The sequence below is a fragment of the Schistocerca americana genome, chromosome 6, assembly GCF_021461395.2.
Source record: "Schistocerca americana isolate TAMUIC-IGC-003095 chromosome 6, iqSchAmer2.1, whole genome shotgun sequence".
NCBI classification, from domain to species: Eukaryota; Metazoa; Arthropoda; class Insecta; order Orthoptera; family Acrididae; genus Schistocerca; species Schistocerca americana.
Window position 1 is genome coordinate 424,146,996 of NC_060124.1, and position 21,063 is coordinate 424,168,058.

The 21,063-nt window shown below is 39.9% G+C and overlaps 1 protein-coding gene across 1 annotated transcript in view; it reads left to right on the plus strand.

Moving 5' to 3' along the window:
- The window catches only part of LOC124619391 (vacuolar protein sorting-associated protein 54), a 154,927-nt gene extending 145,178 nt beyond the window's left edge, over positions 1-9,749 (plus strand). The window contains exon 19 of the mRNA XM_047145738.1: positions 8,752-9,749. Within this exon, the coding sequence (XP_047001694.1) occupies positions 8,752-8,863 (112 nt within the window). The 3' untranslated portion in view covers positions 8,864-9,749. The remainder of the gene's footprint in view (positions 1-8,751) is intronic.
- Positions 9,750-21,063: the final 11,314 nt, after the last annotated feature.

Sequence of the window (21,063 nt, forward strand, 5' to 3'; positions counted from 1 at the left end):
TAAAAAAGTGCACTTTAAGCTGAATTGTGCATTGTAGTATGGTTTACAAAATTGTGGTGTTCTTGGAGTATAGTCTGATGTCCTTTTTTGACATAGTGTAAGCGCTCTTAATGCTATGTACGTAAGAACTTAAGGGCTTCCTACATCACTGTAGGGGCTGCACACGCGCAGTAACTCCTTCCTCTGACAACTGCTGAAACGAACCTATTTCTAACAGGTAGCAGGAAAATATGGTGAATGGTGGTTTGAAAAACTTTCAAACTAAATTTCATTTTAAGCAAGATGAATTATGTTACATGTGAGATGGACTAGGAATTTCTTAAACCACAGAGCATTTGACTATCATTTAAAATGTAACACTTTGAGGACTAGCCACTTAGAGGAATTTTGTGCCCAAAAGACTGGAAATTATTTAAAATTTTACTGGCACATTTCTGTGATTTATCTTAAAGTGTAACTTATGCAAAAAAGAATCAATATTATTTGGAAAGCTTAGCTTTTCTTGTAGCTATAACCTCTATTTTAATTAAAATCTTAACTTTTCCTATGTGTTTGTTCGTGCTACTTAATAGTAATGTTGCTATTGACTGACTACATCAGGTGTTCTACACTCTCAATATCTGCTGTCATCGGCTGGTGTAATCAGAGTTTCCACAAGTTTCCATATTTTCATAGTAATTTTTATGCGTTCCGCTATAAAAAATAAAAATACTTTAAATAAAACCCTGGTTTGGTTTCCAATTATCAGTTTCTTCCTGTATGTCACTGAAAATTCAGTAGTCCCTGTCAAGAATTGAAAGACAGTACTTAATGGTGCTCGACAATTCATTGTGTAGTAGTAGTAGCAGCAGCAGCAGCTGGAGATACCCGTCACTTGGCTGTAAGTTGCTGATAATATGTGGGACTTTGTATAAAAGCTTCAGAAACTGATCCAGTGCAATTCATTTATCACTTGGTTTGATGATGCATAGACAGACACCAGATTACTTCAGTTACCGGTAAAAACATCTTCCAATACACCCTAAGCAGTGACGCAGATTCGTTAGCAAACATCACGAACCAAATGTTCGAATGTCATACAGAAGCCTTGCACGTATGTTCACACTCAGAAATGAACAGTTTATGAAATGAATCTTGTTTAAATACCTTTTCAGCACTGTATTACATCCTTGAGGAAATTTACAGTCTCTTCTCTTCAGTACTTTTAACACATTTGTCACAGTAGCAAAGTAAAAATAAAATTGTTGTTAATGGCAGGCAACAATGAGTTAAAATTCTGTTCAAGCTTTGTACACATCTGCTGCTAATTTTGTGAGGATACGAGGTCGTGGTTTATTTGACATGCACTGCGTGTGGACTACGGACGGCAGTTGTTGCATTCAACAATTTGGTGCTCCGAGTTAACATACATCGCTTTCAGCTACCCTGTGTAATAAATTCGAATAGGAGAGAGGATATGGACATCTTTTCCCTTCAGCAATAATGGAATAACTAAGTACTAGTCAGCACCATAATAAGTAATTGCTAAATCACAGAATTCAGTGAGCGTCTGCACTGATGCAAGAAATAAGCACGTGGCAGTGCCCCAAGCAGCAGGCACACGAACTCCGTGAATTCGGTGGCAATCAGCTGATTGTGAATACCAAGCGCATAATTTCATGTAGTTGGCACACCAGCCCACCGCAGAGAAGCGGAGTGTTGTCAACATGCAACAGGCTCAGCGTCGTCTCAGAATCTTAAAGGAAAATGTATTGGATGACCAGAGTGTGCTTGGCGTAGTGACTGTGGCACTGCAGAGAGAGATGGGAGGTGGGTGATCATTTTTAGACCACAGTGGAGGCGGGTGATATGTCTGAGGAGTAGTGATTGAGTCTTCTGAAACAAATTCAGGCTTTACACCATCAAAGGAAACAGGGTGCTGTTTGCCAGTGATCAAAATAGTCAACATCTTGTCATGACAGGTCTGAACATGATGGGGGCTGATATGAGGAGGCATATGTGCTGGTCTGACGCCATCTCTACAGAGCATGACATGAATACTGTTGGGCAACTCCTTGTGCACAAGTATTGGTTGTGAGCTGTTTCATGATGCTGGCCTGGGCTGGATTTGCTAGAACTGCTGCCTCAGCTCTGCCATGAAATCTAGCAAATGTGGAACTTCCCTGTTGAGGCGTGTATATCGATAAGTTCCCCTGGCAGCCTCGGTGTCTTGCCATAGACCATTTCTGCCAGTGCCGCATCAAGATCTGGCTTATTCACTGTGTGCAGGGCAAGTAGGACAAATGGTCAGCCTGCAGCTCACTTGGAGTCATAACACATGAGCACCATCTTAAAGAGGTCTGTGCCATTCTTCCACCATACTGTTATTGGCTGCTTGGTAGCTTTTGGTAAAATGGTGGCTTGCGCCACAAAACTTGCTGAGATGTGCAAATAGCTCCAACTTGAACTGGCATCCTCAGTCGTTAGTAATGTGTAGTGGACAACTGTTAACACACAGCCCTCTGAGACATGAACACCACTGTCAGAATATCTGTGGAGGTGTTGTTCACTGGGATCAATTCTGGCCAACACGTAAATTTGTCTCTGATTGTTAGCAAATAGTATTGATCATCTGACGGTAGCAAGGATCCCATGACGTCAGTGTGAACACGGGCAAATTTCTCAGTTGTCTGTGGAAAGTTTCTGATGGGCACATGGACATGGCACTAAACTGTACTATGTTGGGAGCCTAGACATGAACGAGCCCACTTCCGGCAATCCATCTGTAGTCCAGGCCATGTGTAGCAGCCGGAGACAAGTTTAGCGGTTGACGTGATTCCTGGGTGACACAGGTCATGAAGACCATGAAAAATGCGCTTGCGGAGCTCTGCTAGCACATATGGGTGAGTCTTTCCAGTGGTGTGTGTGACGAGGGCCTCCCGTCAGGTAGACCACTCGCCTGGTGCAAGTCTTTTGATTTGACGCCACTTCGGTGACTTGCGCGTCGATGGGGATGAAATGATGACGATTAGGACAACACATTATCCAGCCCCTGATCGGAGAAAATCTCCGACCCAGCCAGGAATCGAACCCAGGCCCTTAAGATTGACAGTTTGTTGTGCTGACCACTCAGCTGCCAGGGGCGGACATTCCAGTGGTGATGTCACAGTATAATTGCACATTTGTTTCTGACATGTTTACGTATTTGAGTTGAAGGTGTGCCTCAGTATCTTTGAGTGGGTCGCAGAGCTCATGATCACATTGTTGCATATTGGACAAACATAGGAGGTCAACAGTTTTGGTGACGGCTCCAACTCAATGAGAAGCAGTCAGCTACAATGTTGTTCAGATGTGAGACACGCTGAATATCTGCTGAAATCGCTTTGGTGGAAAGTGTATGTGAGGGGTTTATGGCCCGTGTATATTGTAAACCCCTTCACTACTTGTTGTGCGTGGAAATACACTACCGCTGTGTAAATGGTTGACAATTCTCTATCGTATGTGCTCCATTGTTGTTGCAAGGGCATTAGATTGCGCGAGGAAAAAGGTGAGGGATTGCCATGTCTCGTTTACACATTGTTGGAGTGCAGCCCCGATGGCTGTCTAGCTAGCGTCTACTGCTAGTGCTAGGAGTGCATCTGTCGCTGGATGAGCAAGGAATGCAGCGTTGACAATGCTCTTTTTGGCAGCTTCAAATGCATCAATCAGCGGTGTCCATTGCACGAGTTTCTGCTTTTGGACCAGACAGTGCGGTTTCCAGTGACAGGTGGCACCAGTAAACATTGAGCATGACAAGAAATCTGCATAGTTTGCTGTTATGGGATGTGAAATATTTAATATGGTCTCGACTGTCTCTAGTAAGGGGCATGATCCCTCTGACGAAATTTGATGGCCCAAGGAAGTTATTTCTGGTTGGGCGAACACACCTTAGAAACATTCAGGCCAGTACTTTGTGTGACCAGGTGCTCAAAGACTTGCTTGAGATGAAGCTCGTGCTGCTCCGGTGTTTCTGAAAAGACAAGGATATCATCCAAGTACACACAACAATTTGGTAAAGCTCATAGCACTGAGGAGAGCCTTGATGTAATCAAATACGCTGAACACTTGTTTTCTGCTTAATAAGGTGTGGTTGTAATCTTTCAAATGTGGCACAGGGTAATGACCAAGGATGGTTGTTGCATTTAACGCACGGTAATCACAGCATGGGCGCCACACACTGTTCATCATGGATACTAGGTGGAGGGGTGACTAGTGTGCTCCGATGGACTGACGAATGATTCCTTCAGCTAGTGTGGCATCAAATTCCACTTTTGCAGTGGTGTATTTGCCTGGGGCCAGCTGTTTGGGTCTACATGACCCCGGGGAACTTGCCATGGCATTGATATAATGGACAGTATTATGGCATACCTGTTGTGGGATCCTGGGAATGGGAACTGGTCAAGTAGTTTTGTGTACTCTTCCTCTGCAACCTGGATGACCGTGGTGTCGCTGCCGACCGCATGGTGTCGGAATCGAGCCGTAGACCATCTGGTGACAGTGTCCAGCAAGTGGTTGTTGGCAGTGTCTTGGAGCAGGCGGTAGTGTGCTAGGAGATCCACCCCGATTATCAGCTCTGCCACGTCCATGATGACAAAATTCCATGTCACAATCCCACATATATACCCCATGATGTTCCATGCCGTACGTCTGGATGGCGGAGTTGTTAGCCGCCGATAATCTGAAGTTTGTGGCCGGGTGGCACTTACACAGTTTGTCTCTTTGCAAAATACTCAGTTCCAATCCTGTGTGGACCAAGAATTTGCACCTCTTCTTGTAGTTGGTCATAAACAGGTGTGCAGATAAACAATTAGATGCATCGTTTTCTGCCTGGCACTTAAGGTTGATGTATTCTCACAGCAGATTACACTTGCGCACTTGGTCGGCGAACTGCTGATGGTAACAGCATATGTTAACTGCTTATGAGTAGTCACAACAAGGAGTGTTCGATGCAGGAAGATTCCACGATCTCCATTGATATCTACCTTTAATGTGGAGGTCAGTGAGAAGTTCATTCAATTGATTGCTTAGGGTGTCAACTTTGTTAAACAGGCCATCATTCAGTTGTTGTTCCAGTGCGCGATTTTTTTGTCCACTCGCAGTCTGATTTGAGGTCCATCAGTGTACTGCTGCACTTTACTGTCAGTTCGGAACAAGAGGTAGGTACAATGGCATCCTGTATCCAGTTGGTCCAATTGGCCACGTCATCCGGAGGCTTTTCAGTTTGAGTGTTGTTATGGCCTTGACTTGTGCTGGCAGTCTGCTGCTATATATTGTGCTTACTAGCAGTTCAGGGATGGTGTGTGCATCGACCTTGCATCGTAGGTGGCGGAGGTATTGTGAAGGCTTTATGTCACCTAAATTGTCCTGAGTGGGCACTTGTACTATCCTCTCTTCCTGCTAGGCGGATACTTGATATACGAGTTCAGCTTTCAGTTTCAGGTAGGCGTCTGTCTCCAGTGGTGCTGTTATAATATCGTGCACATCCGATGCATATCTGTGATCAAGCTGACTAACCACTAGTGCAAATTTGCCAGAATCTGTCATTATTCTGGAACATAGAAACTTGCCACAATTGGCTCAAACCAGAGCGCGGAGTTGTGTAGCTAAAATGGTGGAAGTCATACTGCTGTGTGACACAATATCTTGTCTTGTAATCTGTATTCCTGACCACGATCACTTCGAGGTCATCAGTGTTGTTAATCTTGTAGGGATACGGGGCCGCAGCTTATTTGACATGCTCAGCATGTGGACTATGTTCGGCAGTTATTGCATTCAACAATTCACTGCTTTGAGTTAACATATGGTGTTTTCAGCTACTCTGTGTAATAAACTCGAATGGGAAAGAGAATATGAACATGTATTTCTTTCAATAGTAGTAGAACAACTAGTTAATATCAATATCAACAGAATAATTAATTGCTAAATCTTAGAATTCACCAAGTGTCTACACCACGGCAAGGAATAAGTACGAGGCAGTGTTCCAAGCAGCAGGTGTGCGGACTCCTACACATTCGGAGGTGATCAGCTGATTGCACACGCCAAGCACGTGATCTCACATAGTTTCCACATCTCTGTTCTCAATCACATATTGTAACAGTTTATCATCTATCTGCTTTTTGTGTTAGATTTAACTCTCCAAGGAGCAACTGCAGTTCAAAGAGTAAAGGCATCTCTCTTGCAGATGGAATGTGGTACATAGTCATATTTCAGAATTTATTATTAGAACAATAGTGTGTTCATTGAACACACTAGCTGATTGGATTCCTAAACAGATGTTAAATAAAACATATGCTAGCACAGTCTTGGGAGCTGGGATATTACACTATGAAGCCTCTCCTTTGAATTCTTGCCACAAAGTTTAGAAATAAATCAATGGGTTGATTATGCTTAGGATTTCCAATAATATCAAGTGACTGAAAACAACCTCTTATCTAGGGTGGCAATTCTCCTGGAAAACCTGGATTTCTTAGGGAATTACATTTTGTATTGAATGGTCAGGAAAATCTCAGAGAATTTCAGGTATTTCATAAAATTTCAGGGAATTCTGTGTTTTCAACATAATGAAACTGAATTTTATTTAGTGTAATAAATCACAAATTTTAGAATTTTTAATATTTCAAAGTGTGTTAACCATATGATTATTATTCTATCTAAATTACTGATGTTAAAAAACTATGGCTAAACTAGTGCTTGTGGGTGTTATACAGCTCACCTGAGAGGAAAGGAAGATCATGTTATTGTAATATGCTAGCCCCCCTCCCCCCCCCAACACACACACACACACACACACACACACACACACACACACACACACACACACACACACACAAAATTAATTTATCAGGAGCTTCTTCCTTGTCACGTTGTTCCTTTTTTTTTCTCTCACCAAGTTTGAGTAGCCACCCCGCTTTACCATACATTAGAGTCACTGTGCTGTAAATAGGCACATGAATGTACCAACTCAGTTTTTGAACTTGCATTCTTCATCAGAGTACACTCTCTGACAACATAGAAGTATTAAGTTGAGGGGAGAGGCTGGGGTTGTTGGAAGAGAGAGGTTTTGCGCAAGAAAAGTATAGGAATGCAGAGCCAGAGCAAACTTTTCCTTGGCAACAGTTAGACCGTGTCTGTTGATGAACAACTTTTTGGTCAAGCTAGCACAAAAAACAGTGTAGTAGTTGCAGAGGAATTTGTCCTGTTTCTGGTGGTATAATGTGTACAGGGCAACTCAGGTGGCATCTGGGCGGAGTGGAAGAATTGGATTGTCAGGTTGAATGAAAGTGACAAAATTTGAGGAAAAGTTTGGTTGTTATTGCCGATACAGGTTACAGAGGATCTTCCAGGAGGAATATCCCATATACGACTTGTACAGGCAACAGAAAGTAAAGGCTGCTAGGAAGAACAGCAGTATTACAGAGCAGCTGGGGAATAATGGAAAAAGACTGAGACAGGGACAAAGAGACACATGGCATAAAGCCATATGCCCTGTTGGAGGTCCAGTTGTTCAGAGTATGCTGGACTATGGAACATCTTTGACTTCGGTCTGTCAATTCAGTATGCGTATAGCAGCACATGTAGCTGGCTGGTATGACTAAGTACTGAATGTAAAACCGTAGCAAGACAAAACTGCAATAAAAATTTCTTGGGAATCATGGTGCAAATGACAACTGGGGTTGTACATACAGGACTGTAGAAAGGTGTACCGTTGACAAGTTTGGAATATGATGTGCTGGGTGGATGTGTGCTGCAGGTTTTGCATGTGGATCTTGAACATAGATATGACCCATGTACCAATTAATGGAAGCAGTAGTGGCATTCGAAGATTGAGTAGGAGGTGGTGTGTTTTACGCTGCCTCTCGCAAGTCTCAAATGTAACCACTCACAGACACGAGTCATCTAGAGACAAAAATAGGATACTTTCACATGAAGTAACATTATAATTAACGCAATCTTCACAAGAAAGAATTATATGAGAGGAGGAATTTCAGGATGAAAGCAGCAAACAAAAATGTGAAAAAATAGCTGATTAACTTGTGGCACATAGACATTCAGTATGTAGTTAACAGAAAATTGCCTAACTTTCATGTGAACTCTTTTTCTTTTTACAGTATTATTACAGTAAACACACTGGCGGATTGTGAATGGTTACAGGGGCAGGTGGGTGTGGAGAAAGAAAAGGATGTGTTTCAGTAATTAAATATTCATATGGATTTGTGTGACTTGTTACTTACATTTGGTTCAGCATTTTGCTGAACAAATATAATAAATTAAGAATTTGCAGATTCGTAAATTATAGATAAATTTTTGTTCCAACACAATGTTTTTAATAGTGTACTAATATCAAACAAGTTATTAGATGATGCCATTAGTTTAAAATTTATCTATATTAGTATTCTTTGTCTTCAGAGAATTATGTGTAGGCTTAGTTTCAGGAGCTTTACGTTCTATTACAACCATTGTAGCAGGTAATCAGAAAACAGTGATGCTGCAGACAGAATATAAAAAGTAGAATTTAAAATGTAATCTGTCTTATTTCTTTAAATATTCCCATGTAGAGTGTTGATTTATTTTGCTACTTAAATGCTCTTCTTGGCAATATATTGTTTTCACTAATGTTTGGAAATGTTCAAAGCTTTTAAACTGACTTATTTTTAACTTAACTTCAAAGTGTTGAAACTCAGTACAGCTAGTTTATATATTGAATTATAAATATTATTCTTTGCTTCCTTACAGAATTGTGACTTCTGAACTGACGTTTTATCTCGAAACACTGAAAACATTGAAAGTACTTCCTGTGGAAGAATTAAGTGATGGAGCAATGAAAAGTATTTGGGATCCCCAGTAAAATTCCAGTAAACTGAAACTGAGGCTGTGAAGTGTACCTTTAGTGATCTCATGATAGTTTGTTGTATGAAATTTATAGATGCAGCTATCTGGAAAATTTTATGAAAACTGTTGTATATGAAATAAGATGTGAACTTTTATTGTTATAGTACATGTGTAACTTAATTATGAACTTCTTGGTGAAATGTGCGATGTAGGAGATACGTTTCACTGAAATTCAGTGTTTTCTGAGGCGTGTGATCTAATGGTTATTGACACAGAGATACTGTGAATGCTTATTAGTGCTTGATGATGATTCATAGTGAGTGATATACTGCCACAGAAGTTAGTACAAAGTTCTTTATAAGTGCAAACTGAAAAATAAACTTTCATTACATATCCCTCTTTATTGTTCTGTGAGGAAAAGTGTGTCGCAACAGGCAGAAGTAAATTGAAGACACCACAGACTTTTCAAGATCATTGGCATGTTGCATTATTAATCAAGGTTTTCAACAACATTCCATGCCTCCTTCTATAAGTAACTTTTGCATTGGCATATAAATATCAAGCTGAATTACATGTTTTAAATGTATTATCTCCATCATTTTACTATTTATTCTCATGTTAAGTTTACATTACTTTTCATTTAGTAATTTGTAATATGTTTACAACTAATTTCTGCACGAGAAGACTGCGTAACAAACTTATCTATTCAGTGAAGTAAACATGAATTTCATTGGAGCACCTTGTTCTTTATGATGATGAAATTGGGGATGCATCACCTGGCTGATTAAATTTTGAAACTTCGTATAAATTATCTCCAAAGGGCCACCATTTATTAAGGATTTGAATAGTTTTGAGAGTTCAGCTCTCACTTTCAAAAGTCACCAATGTAACAAGAAAGAAGGATCACAACTCAAAAGGTAATCAATATATGTTATTACATACATTACCTATGGTTAAAACTTGAGAAGATTAATTCTTGGGAAGTTATTAAAAAATAAATAAAAACCACTCAAGTACAGCATAGAAACATGTAAAACACAAGCATACACTATAAAATTATACTAAATATCAAGCAGCTCATTATGCATGTTACTAGTGAATCAGTTAATAATAAGTGCATGGATTTAGGAATTTCAGATAGCCATGGTCTGCAGATATGAAACACAAGCTAACAACAAAAGTCATAACATAGGTGAAACAGAAGTGCCCATAGGCTCACATAAATGTGGAGAACAGTATGTACAATGAGAGTCCAAAAAGTATCGAACCTTTGGTTGGCAGAAATAAATTTATTGATGAGGAACTACATAACCCTAATTCCCCTCAAAGTACTCCCTTTGGTGATGCACACACTTCTCCCACTGCATAACCCTTTTTTTGCCCTCAAAGTACTCTCTTTGGTGATGTGCACACCTCTCCCACCACTGCCACCATTATTGGAAACATCTGTGGAATGTGTCTTTTGGAATAATAATAAACTGGGCTATCTCATTAGGTATGATGTCTTCTCTCAAGTCAAATCCTGTACCTTTCATAGGGCATTTTCAACTTGGAAAATAGCCAAAAATCACACGGAGTCATGTCAGGGAACCTGATTAACCACAGTGTCCGTCTTCTTGGCTGAGTGGTCAGCACGTCTGACTGCCAACCAGTATAGCCGAGCTTCTCCAGGTGGGGACTCCTGGCCATTAGTGCCATGCCAGCATTCCACAGATGCTTCCAATAATGGTGGCAGTGGTGGGCGAAGTGTGTGCATTACCAAAGAGAGTACTTTGAGAGTGATTAGGGTTATGTAGTTCCTTATCAATAAGTGTATTTCTGTCAACCAAAGTTTTGATAGTTTTTGAACTGACCTCATACATATTGCTCGCCACATTTTTGTGAGCCTATAGACACTTGGTTTGCTCTTGACATCAGCATTGGTCACACGATCTGCCCATTCAATCTTTAGCATGCAGCAGTACCTCCACATTCCAAGTGCCTTCATCCTGTTCATGGATACAGTTTTATTTATACAAGGTTACAGCAGTGTTGATAAACACACAATACTTTACTATTCACATTTGTGCAGGGAAGCTGAGGATCATGATTACATTTTGGATATTTGAGCTTTTGATGTGGTCTTGATGTGATACCAATTCTTTTTTTCATCTCTTAATCGTGATTTCAATTTTCCGTCAACCAGCATCCTAAGTATTTAATTTTGCCGACTCTGAAGTATGTTGGTGCCCAAGTTGATAATAACTATTCTCTAATTGCTAATGACAATAATTTTTGTTTTTTAGGCAACTAGTATTAAATTAGAAACTTTTGGCAATGATGCTAGTACTGTTTAGGAGATCATCTCTGTGAATACTCTGTAACCCACCGTACGGTGTGTGGCTGAGGGTACACTGTACCGTTACTCATCATCTTCTTTCCTGTTCCACTCGCAAATAGAGTGAGGGAAAAACGACCGCCGATATGCCTCCATATGAGCCCTAATTTCTCGTATCTTATGTGTGTGGTCCTTAAGCGCAATGTATGTTGGCGGCAGCAGAATCGTTCTAAATTTTCTCAGTAGTATTTCCCGAAAGGAAAGCTGCCTTCCCTCCACTGATTCCCATTTGAGTTTCCGAAGCATCTCCGTAATGCTTACATTTTGTTTGAACCAAATGGTAACACATCTAGAAGCCCTCCTCTAAATTGCTTTGATGTCTTCCTTCAATTTGACCTGGTACAGATCAGGAACACTAGAGCAGTACTCAAGAATAGGTTGCACCAGCATCCTATATGGGGTCTCCTTTACAGGTGAACCACTCATTCCTAAAATAGTCCAAATAAACTGAAGTCAACCATTTGCCTTCCCTACCACAGTTTTCACATGCTCATTCCACCTCGTATCACTTTTCAGCGTTACAGCCAGATATTTAAATGGCTTGACTGTGTCAAGCTGGACACTAATAATATTGTATCCTGATATTACAGGTTTGTTCTTCCTGCTCATCCAGATGGACTTAACATTTTTCCACATTTAGGGCTAACTACCATTCATCAAACCAACTGGAAATTTTGTATAAGTCATCTTGTATCTTCCTACAGTCACTCAACTTCGACACCTTACGGTACACCACGGCATCATCAGCAAATAACTGCAGACTGCTGCCTACCCTGTCCACCAAATCATCTATGTATATGGAGAACAACAGTGGTCCTACCAAATGTCCCTGGAACACTCCTGATGATACCCTCGTCTCTAATGAACACTTGCCATGGAGGACAATATCCTGAGTTCTATTATTTAAGAAGTCGTTGAGCCACTCACAAATCTTTGAACTTATTCTGTATGCTCATACCTTCGTTAACAGCCTTCAGTGGGGCATCTTGTCAAATGCTTTCAGGAAATCTAGAAATATGGAAGGTGCCTGTTGCCCTTCATCCATAGTTCTCAGTATATCATTTGAGAAAATGACAAACTGAGTTTATAAAGCATGATGATTAGTGGACATAAGCCTCTTAAGACTCAAGAAAGTTTATTATATTCGAACTGAGACTGTGTTCAAGGATTTTGCAGGAAACAGAAGTTAGGGATATTGATTTGTAATTTTGCAGGTCTGTTCTTCTACCTTTCTTATATACTTTCAGTCACCTGCGTTTTTTTTCCAATCACTTGGAATTTCGTGCTGGGCGAGAGATTCACAATAAATGCAGGCAAGGTAAGGGGCCAATGCTGTATAGTACTCTGTAAAATCAAACTGGGGTTCCATCTGGACCTGGTGATTTATTTGTTTTCAAATCTTTAAGTTGCTTCTCTATGTCAGGTAGCTTATTTCTGTGTCATCCATATGGAGTATGTCCGATGGTCAAATGATGGTATGTTTGTACGGTTCTCCTGCGTGAATGATTTATTGAACGAAAAATTTAAAACTTCGGCTTTCGTTTTGCTATCTTCAACAGCCATACCAGACTGATCAACCAGGGACTGAATGGAAGCCTTAGACGACCTGCTTACTGATTTTACATATGACCAGAATTTTTTCACGTTGTCTGTCATATCTTTTGCCGGTTGTGACAGCAGTAGCTCTATGCTTCACACATAGATCATGTCACAGGGTGACGAATCTGTACTAACCATCACTTGTCATAATTTGTGCGTCCTCTTTTGGACTTAAGACTGCAACAGCCTCTGCTTCCTCACCATCCTATGAATTTCATTATTAAACCATGGTCGGTATTTTCCTTCCTTGATCCACTTACTAGGCATGTAACTCTCCAGATCTGCTTAAACTTTGCCCATAATTCCTCTACATCCATCTAAGTGATGCAAATTGACTGTGTAAGTAAGATGTTAAGAACTGCTCTATCTAGCAAAAATACTCTCCTAGCGTTCTTGACAGATTTATCAACTTTTGTAATCATAGTTGATGTAATGATATCATGATCACTGATCTCCGTTTCTATTCTGACATTGTCGATAAGGTCCAGTCCATTTGTAGCTTCAAAGTGTAAGATATTTTCATTGCGTGTGGGGTGCCGAGCTAGCTGCTCCAGACAATTTTCAGAAAACCTGTTCAAAAGTATTTCACATGACTGTCTGTACCCCCCACCCCTTCCGACGACCACAATGAATCCATAGATACCCCAGTCTATACTCGGTAAGTTAAAGTTGCCTCCAACTGGTATTGCAAGATCTGAGTATTTACGTGCTACTGACCATAGACTTTCTCTGAATTACTCTAGAACTGCCAAGTAGAATCAGGTGGCCGGTAAAAACATCCAACAATTAATTTATGAATATAATAGAGGGAAACATTCCAAGTGAGAAAAATATATCTAAAAACAAAGATGATGTAACTTACCAAACGAAAGCACTGGCATGTTGATAGACACACAAACATATACACAAAATTCGAGCTTTCGCAACCAACGGTTGCTTCATCAGGAGAGAGGGAAGGAGAGGGAAAGACAAAAGGATGTGGGTTTTAAGGGAGAGGGTAAGGAGTCATTCCAATCCCGGGAGCGGAAAGGCTTACCTTAGGGAGAAAAAAGGACAGGTATATACTCGCGAGTGCGTGCGCACACACACATGTAGTTGTATTTACCCAGGTTAAATATGCCACAGTAAAAGTCATGAATGCTTAGTATATTTGCTGTCTGGTGTCATGTGGAGACAACTGATGGCTGTTGTGTAGTGTCAGATGTTTGTAGATAGCAAGGCAGTGCACAGTACTGTGAATAGATGAGTCTCCTACAACATTTGTTCACCAAATAGCTTCAGCATTTCTATTCATTTCACATCAAAATTTGCAGCAATCAGATTCAAGGGTAATATCAACATATTTCGGTTTTCTGTTCCCTGTGTCCAGTAACTATATACATTTTTGCAGCATATTACTCCTATGTGTGTTGAAAATGAATGAAACTGCTTTATAGTGAGAAGAGAGTATTAGCTGTATAGTCAGAAGATAGTATCAGAATCTGTTGTGCTGCATTACAGAAGGAAAAAATGGTGACATTCACACACAACATTTGTGAATCAACGCGTCTTTATTCATCAGACTGTAGTAGACGGATTGATAAAGCACTCATAACATTTGTTAATAGAGATCTTAAAGGCAAAATACAAAATGAAAAATTAAATTACTGACTTAATTTAAGAAAAACAGGAGCAGTAAATTAGCCTTGTAGAACATGGAACAATGGAAGATAACTCTTAATAATTCAGTTTGTTGAAAAAGGGATAACTAGATCATACAACCATGCAAACATTTTCATCATGGTGTCTTATCTGCAGCATGTCTGACTGGCTTGCTTACTCACCCAGCTTGCTGATATTGCTTTAGTCCTGTCTTCTCCCTGTTTCGTAACGAAGGAATCTTTTTTCTGAAAGCTTGAGATTCATCAGTTTAGATTATTTGAGGCTTTGCATCTGCATCTGATTCTTTTCTTGTATCCTAATGTGAGATTTATTTTTACTTTGTTTTTGTAATTTGGGTTGTAATGTACCATTATATTTCTCCACAACAATTTTAGTGTTTGCTGTTTTCCGTGGTGATTTTAGTTGTATGGACATTTGGCTGTGACCTAAGGCATGTTTCTGTGCTTCGTGATTCATCTCCTAATGCTGGGGACACCCTCAGAGACTATAAAGACATTATATGTCACTATTCGAGCTCAAGTAGCTCAGCAAACCAAATTGTTTTTATGGAACCACACAATGGTCATTAGTGATGTCATTCGACCGTTGGTACAGATCTCAAAGTTGCGATGTTCTCTTGAAGTTCTTCTGCTTCTGGATGTCTATAGTTATTCTGTACACCATAGCAAAGTTTGGACCCTGACAAAACTAATGTATCAGAGAATAAAGTTTAGTAGTTCCCTGGTCCCAGTGCATGTTCTGCTACTGGTGAGTTACCCATTTTGTGTGGAAGACAACTGTTTTTACGTTCTTTAATCTTAATGTTGATGCTTCTTTTAGTAGTTAAAGCATAGAGCACCAACTCGTGCAGTATGAGCGCCTTAATGCACACTGGTGTGAAATCGAAATTTGTGGCAGACTTTTGACAGCCACTGTATGGTTGTGTATAAACAGTTCAGCTTGTTAAGGTTAGCGGAGTTCAAAGAGCAACTTGATAGCCTATTTGAAGACAAATGCCTTAAATCATGGGCTAATGCCCATATAAATAAATCATCAAGCTGACATAGTATTTTCTTTATTCTACAAATGTAGAATATTACAAGATACATGTCTTTATAAAATTAATCTACTCATCTTCATTATAGCAGTTCTGTATCTGCTGGCTCAGGCTTATTCTGCCAGAATGGCAGTGGCTGGATTGGAGGGGAAGTATTTGCTTGAGAATTTTGAATGATGTAGCTGCATACTCTTCATTATATGCTTGCTATATGTGACTATACTTCATGGTATCCCAAGACTTCAACAAGTAAAGTGGTTCAGTGGTTAATTAGTTGTACTCACATCTAGAAGGAGTGTTATTCAACTCTCCATTGAGATTTAAGTTTATCATGGGTTCTTGATCATGAAATGCAAATGCAAGAATGGTTTGAATGCGCAGTCTTGCAGCAACATGATGAATAAAATCATGATGGGTTTCCAGACATGTCAAATGGTTACATCCACAAGCATTTGACTAACAGGTCATGGGTGTATAACCAATTGATGTGACTAGAAGCTGAAGAAGATTTTATTCAGATAGAATGGATTATTTGAAAAAAATCATATTTGATTTCATGCGCTATTGCTCCCTCTCTGCTTTCTTGGCACTCTATCTAGTGACCTCATTAGCTGTAGGATACTAAATCTCCCCTGAAATGTGCAAACGATTAGCAACTGCGTAAAGCTATAAGTATATTCTTCATTGTAGAAAGAATATTCAAAACTTTTATACATAAAACAAGTCTTTGAATTACAATGAAGGTTCTATATCCTTGTGTAACTGGTCATAGACTCCAGGACTCTTTTCTACATCTTTGTTAATGTTTCACAATCTATAATATATAAAAAAAAGTCTCCAAGGAAGTTGTTAGTTGCACCTCTTTCCACCAGTTTCATTTTTGAACATTATATGGGGGAAGATTACTGCTTATAGTCTTTTATATACATACCATCCAGCCTTCAATTTCATGTGCAGTGACTGGGTACTATGTATCAGTCAAACTCGCAATAGTTGGTTGTTATTCAGATGCTCTCCAGCTCCAACATCTTTACGTTAAGGTGTTGCGACATAATTTGATTTCTTCCAATGCATATATGTAGCCATTAAGAATGCTTGTAATCTTGATCTCATTTGAACATGTATAGATGTGGTGAAACAAATGTAATTTGATACTGTCAGTATTTTGTTTCTCTGTTGGCTGTAGCATGCTTGCTGGTTCGTAGCACTCTTATTAATTTTTGTACATAACACGTTTTTGGGTACCACAACCTATACTTCTTCGTGAATTTATTTAAGGTATAAATGATACGGGGATAGAGAAGTATATGAAAAATGAGTAAATACTTGATACTGCTATTTTTTCTATTTTTCTGAAGGAAAAAAGTTTTTTGACCAATGCTAGTAGTAACTTATGGCTGTGAGACATGGACATTAAATGAATTCATTGTTAGAAAACTAATAGTGACCCAAGGAGGAATGAAAAGATCAGTATTAGGCTACAGAAAGAAAGAAAGCAGTTGATACAGTATCAGATGGACAACAAAGGTCAGTGACGTAATACAAAGAGTGAATACCTTGAAATGGCAGTGGGCTAGTCATATTGCTTGAAGAAAAAATGGCAGGTGGTCAAAACGTGCTAGATTGGAGGTCAATTTACCAAAAAAGACCAAAGGAAAGATCACCGGAAAAATGGGACACAGACTTAAGAAAGACAGTTGTATTGGACTGGCAGTAGGAAGCTCAAGAAAGAAATTTAAGGACCCACTGAGATGCTGTGTTGCAAAGAGCTACATCACCAAGTGATCAAATTGTATGCTGCTGATTTGTACATGGCAGTGAGATAAGATGGTGTGTGAATGAAAGTAAGTTATTTAGAGTGCACAGATTAAGTTTTGCATCATTTGTACCTGACCTGTTCATCTTCTTTTGAGATCATAAATTTGTGTGCTTGGTTTGTGCTTTTGTAATATACAGTATCTGATAAAAAAAAGTGTGTGATGTTTTTTAACAATGTGAGAATATTCATGGCTTGTGTAATTTTTGATAGCTAATCATGCTCTTCTGTGATTTAATTCATCAATCAGTGTTTTAGCTACGTGTGTGAGAAATGTTTAGTAGGCTACCATAGAATTTGAAACCAAAGTAAAAATTTCCTCACCATTGTGTTCTATGGCAGTTGTAATGTCATGCTTTTGTAAATAAATATAACATAATGAGAAAGAAAATCAGGCAGTGCAATTCATATGTTAATTTTTATTCAGATAAAGAACAGCTGTTTATGACTGGCTCAATTTTCTCTCCATTACCTTACCTCATTCCATCTGTCACTCTCAATCAGCAGGAAAAAATAGACTTCTCAAGAGTAAATAATTGCAGTCTGGAATATTGCAGGCTTTTGCAGCTACTGCTGTTACATCATTACCAGAATGATGCTAATATTCATAAAATTGGGACTATTCTTACTTTTCTGGTGAATTTCAGCATCCAGTAACATGGCTGCTATGGGACCTTGCTATCCTCACCACCAGACCAACAGACCCACAATTTTTTTAAAGTTCTGGGAGCACCATAACACCAACAGAGTAGCACTTACCATTAGTATGGCAACCAAGGATAGGCCTGCAGCTCTGTTCTCAATTATACAGCATATTTTGCAATTACCATTAAAAAATACTCTTAAAGATTGGGGACAGTGAAGAAAGTAGTTACGATGTAGCCAAAGTTATCAAATAGAGATTGTTTTTTAACTAGTAACTGGTTAAGTGCATAGATCTCTTAAAATCAACAATACATTGGTATAAGAATTTTATAATAGCATACATATTTGGCAAGTAGGTTTTGAGAGTGTGTGGAAGACATTGCTCTCATACATCTGTCATCCCAACACACCTTAATGATAACCAACAACAGCGCTTGTAAGAAATTTAAGCATTTTGCCCACAAAGGAAAGGAAGAGGATGAGAGGGGGTGTTAATGTTAGAGTTCATCTAAACAAGGGTAAGTGGAAGGGTGGAAACACTTAAATTAATTGGGCTTGAATTGATCCTACCTTGCCGGTTCTTTCTACAATTCCAACAAGATGGGACATGCACTTTACATTTCCACACTAACCACTGACTTGTCTGCGTATCCTGGGAAACGTAACTTAATTCCACAGCCAGCTGCATACCAGCATGTATGAAAGCTACGAAAAACGTACAAAGGGGAAGTCATATGCAGAAATAAACTATCTGCACATTAGTTGCTGTGGCGTTATTTATAAACACAAACTACTGTCATTTGGAATATCAGCACTTGTGTGTATTTACGTGGATTCAGTTCCTACCAGTACTCAGGATGATCCCGGAACCCTCGTCATACTGTTTGAACTCTGTTGTTTTTCCTCAATGCTACCCAGCAATATGTCTCCCTTTGCGCAACTTTGCTTCATCAGTACCAAGGACAGTACTCTGTTTTCTATCCTACTATGCAAGAATATAATAATTCCAATCCCAAAGAAAGCAGGTGTTGACAGATGTGAAAATTACCGAACAATCAGTTTAATAAGCCACAGCTGCAAAATACTAACACGAATTCTTTACAGACGAATGGAAAAACTAGTAGAAGCAGACCTCAGGGAAGATCAGTTTGGATTCCGTAGAAACACTGGAACACGTGAGGCAATACTGACCTTACGACTTATCTTAGAAGAAAGATTAAGGAAAGGCAAACCTACGTTTCTAGCATTTGTAGACTTAGAGAAAGCTTTTGACAATGTTGACTGGAATACTCTCTTTCAAATTCTAAAGGTAGCAGAGGTAAAATACAGGGAGCGAAAGGCTATTTACAATTTGTACAGAAACCAGATGGCAGTTATAAGAGTCGAGGGACATGAAAGGGAAGCAGTGGTTGGGAAGGGAGTAAGACAGGGTTGTAACCTCTCCCCGATGTTATTCAATCTGTATATTGAGCAAGCAGTAAAGGAAACAAAAGAAAAATTCAGAGTAGGTATTAAAATCCATGGAGAAGAAATAAAAACTTTGAGGTTCGCCGATGACATTGTAATTCTGTCAGAGACAGCAAAGGACTTGGAAGAGCAGTTGAATGGAATGGATGGTATCTTGAAGGGAGGATATAAGATGAATATCAACAAAAGCAAAACGAGGATAATGGAATGTAGTCGAATTAAGTCGGGTGATGCTGAGGCAATTCGATTAAGAAATGAGACACTTAAAGTAGTTTTGCTATTTGGGGAGCAAAATAACATGATGGTCGAAGTAGAGAGGATATAAAATGTAGACTGGCAATGGCAAGGAAAGCGTTTCTGAAGAAGAGAAATTTGTTAACATCGAGTATAGATAGAGTATAGATAGTCAGGAAGTCATTTTTGAAAGTATTTGTATGGAGTGTAGCCATGTATGGAAGTGAAACATGGACGGTAAATAGTTTGGACAAGGAGAATAGAAGCTTTCGAAATGTGGTGCTACAGAAGAATGCTGAAGATGAGATGGGTAGATCACATAACTAATGAGGAGGTACTGAATAGGATTGGAGAGAAGAGGAGTTTGTGGCACAACTTGACCAGAAGAAGGGATCGGTTGGTAGGACATGTTCTGAGGCATCAGGGGGTCACCAATTTAGTATTGGAGGGCAGCGTGGAGGGTAAAAATCGTAGGGGGAGACCAAGAGATGACTACACTAAGCAGATTCAGAAAGATGTAGGTTGCAGTAGGTACTGGGAGATGATGAAACTTGCACAGGATACAGTAGCATGGAGAGCTGCATCAAACCAGTCTCAGGACTGAAGACCACAACAACAACAACAACATGCATAGGTAGAACACGCTTGATGGTCACTCCCACTGGTGGTAATGTAGAGACTGATAGAACAAAATAGGTGGTTCTAGAGGTAAATAAGAGCAGAGTTCACGCAGTGAATGGATAACCAGAACAGGTCCAGAGTGTAGCAAAGTCATCTTAAGCATATACAACAATCTGGTGAGCAATCCAAATTACGAAAGTAAACTACGCAAGGCCAAAACTCTTATGTTCAATGGTGTGTAACTAAAGACTTCAGAGGCTAGCAAGAGATTGGTTACCCAGAGCTGGAGCACAGTTTTTAGCAGTAAACACTTGTCAGACAGTGGTGGCACTCCACGTGCTTGGTCACGCATTGCACTGCACCAATGCAAGCCATGGCCATCGTTTGTTGCTGAGTACCTCTGACGTGTTCTCCCTGTTGATGCTCTGGGTAGGCAGCAAATCCGAATCGCCATTGGATACTATACTTCTCACCCCCTTAATCTTCATGTAGGGATGAAAATGGCCCCACCCATGCTGTCTTCACACTGGAAAGGTGTGTGTGTGGGAGGGCGGGGGGGTTGGGGGGGGGGGGGGGGGGGGACATGAGAATTCCTGTTAGATGGTGGTGCAGTCTGTGGGAATCCTGGCCAATTGACAGTGTCTGGGGAACAGCCTCAGCCAGCTTGCGACTGTGTGTGTGCTGAATGGTGCAGAGATGAGTCCAACAGTTTGGTCTCAGTGGGCACTACAGGCCAAACACACTCAACCTCTGTCAATG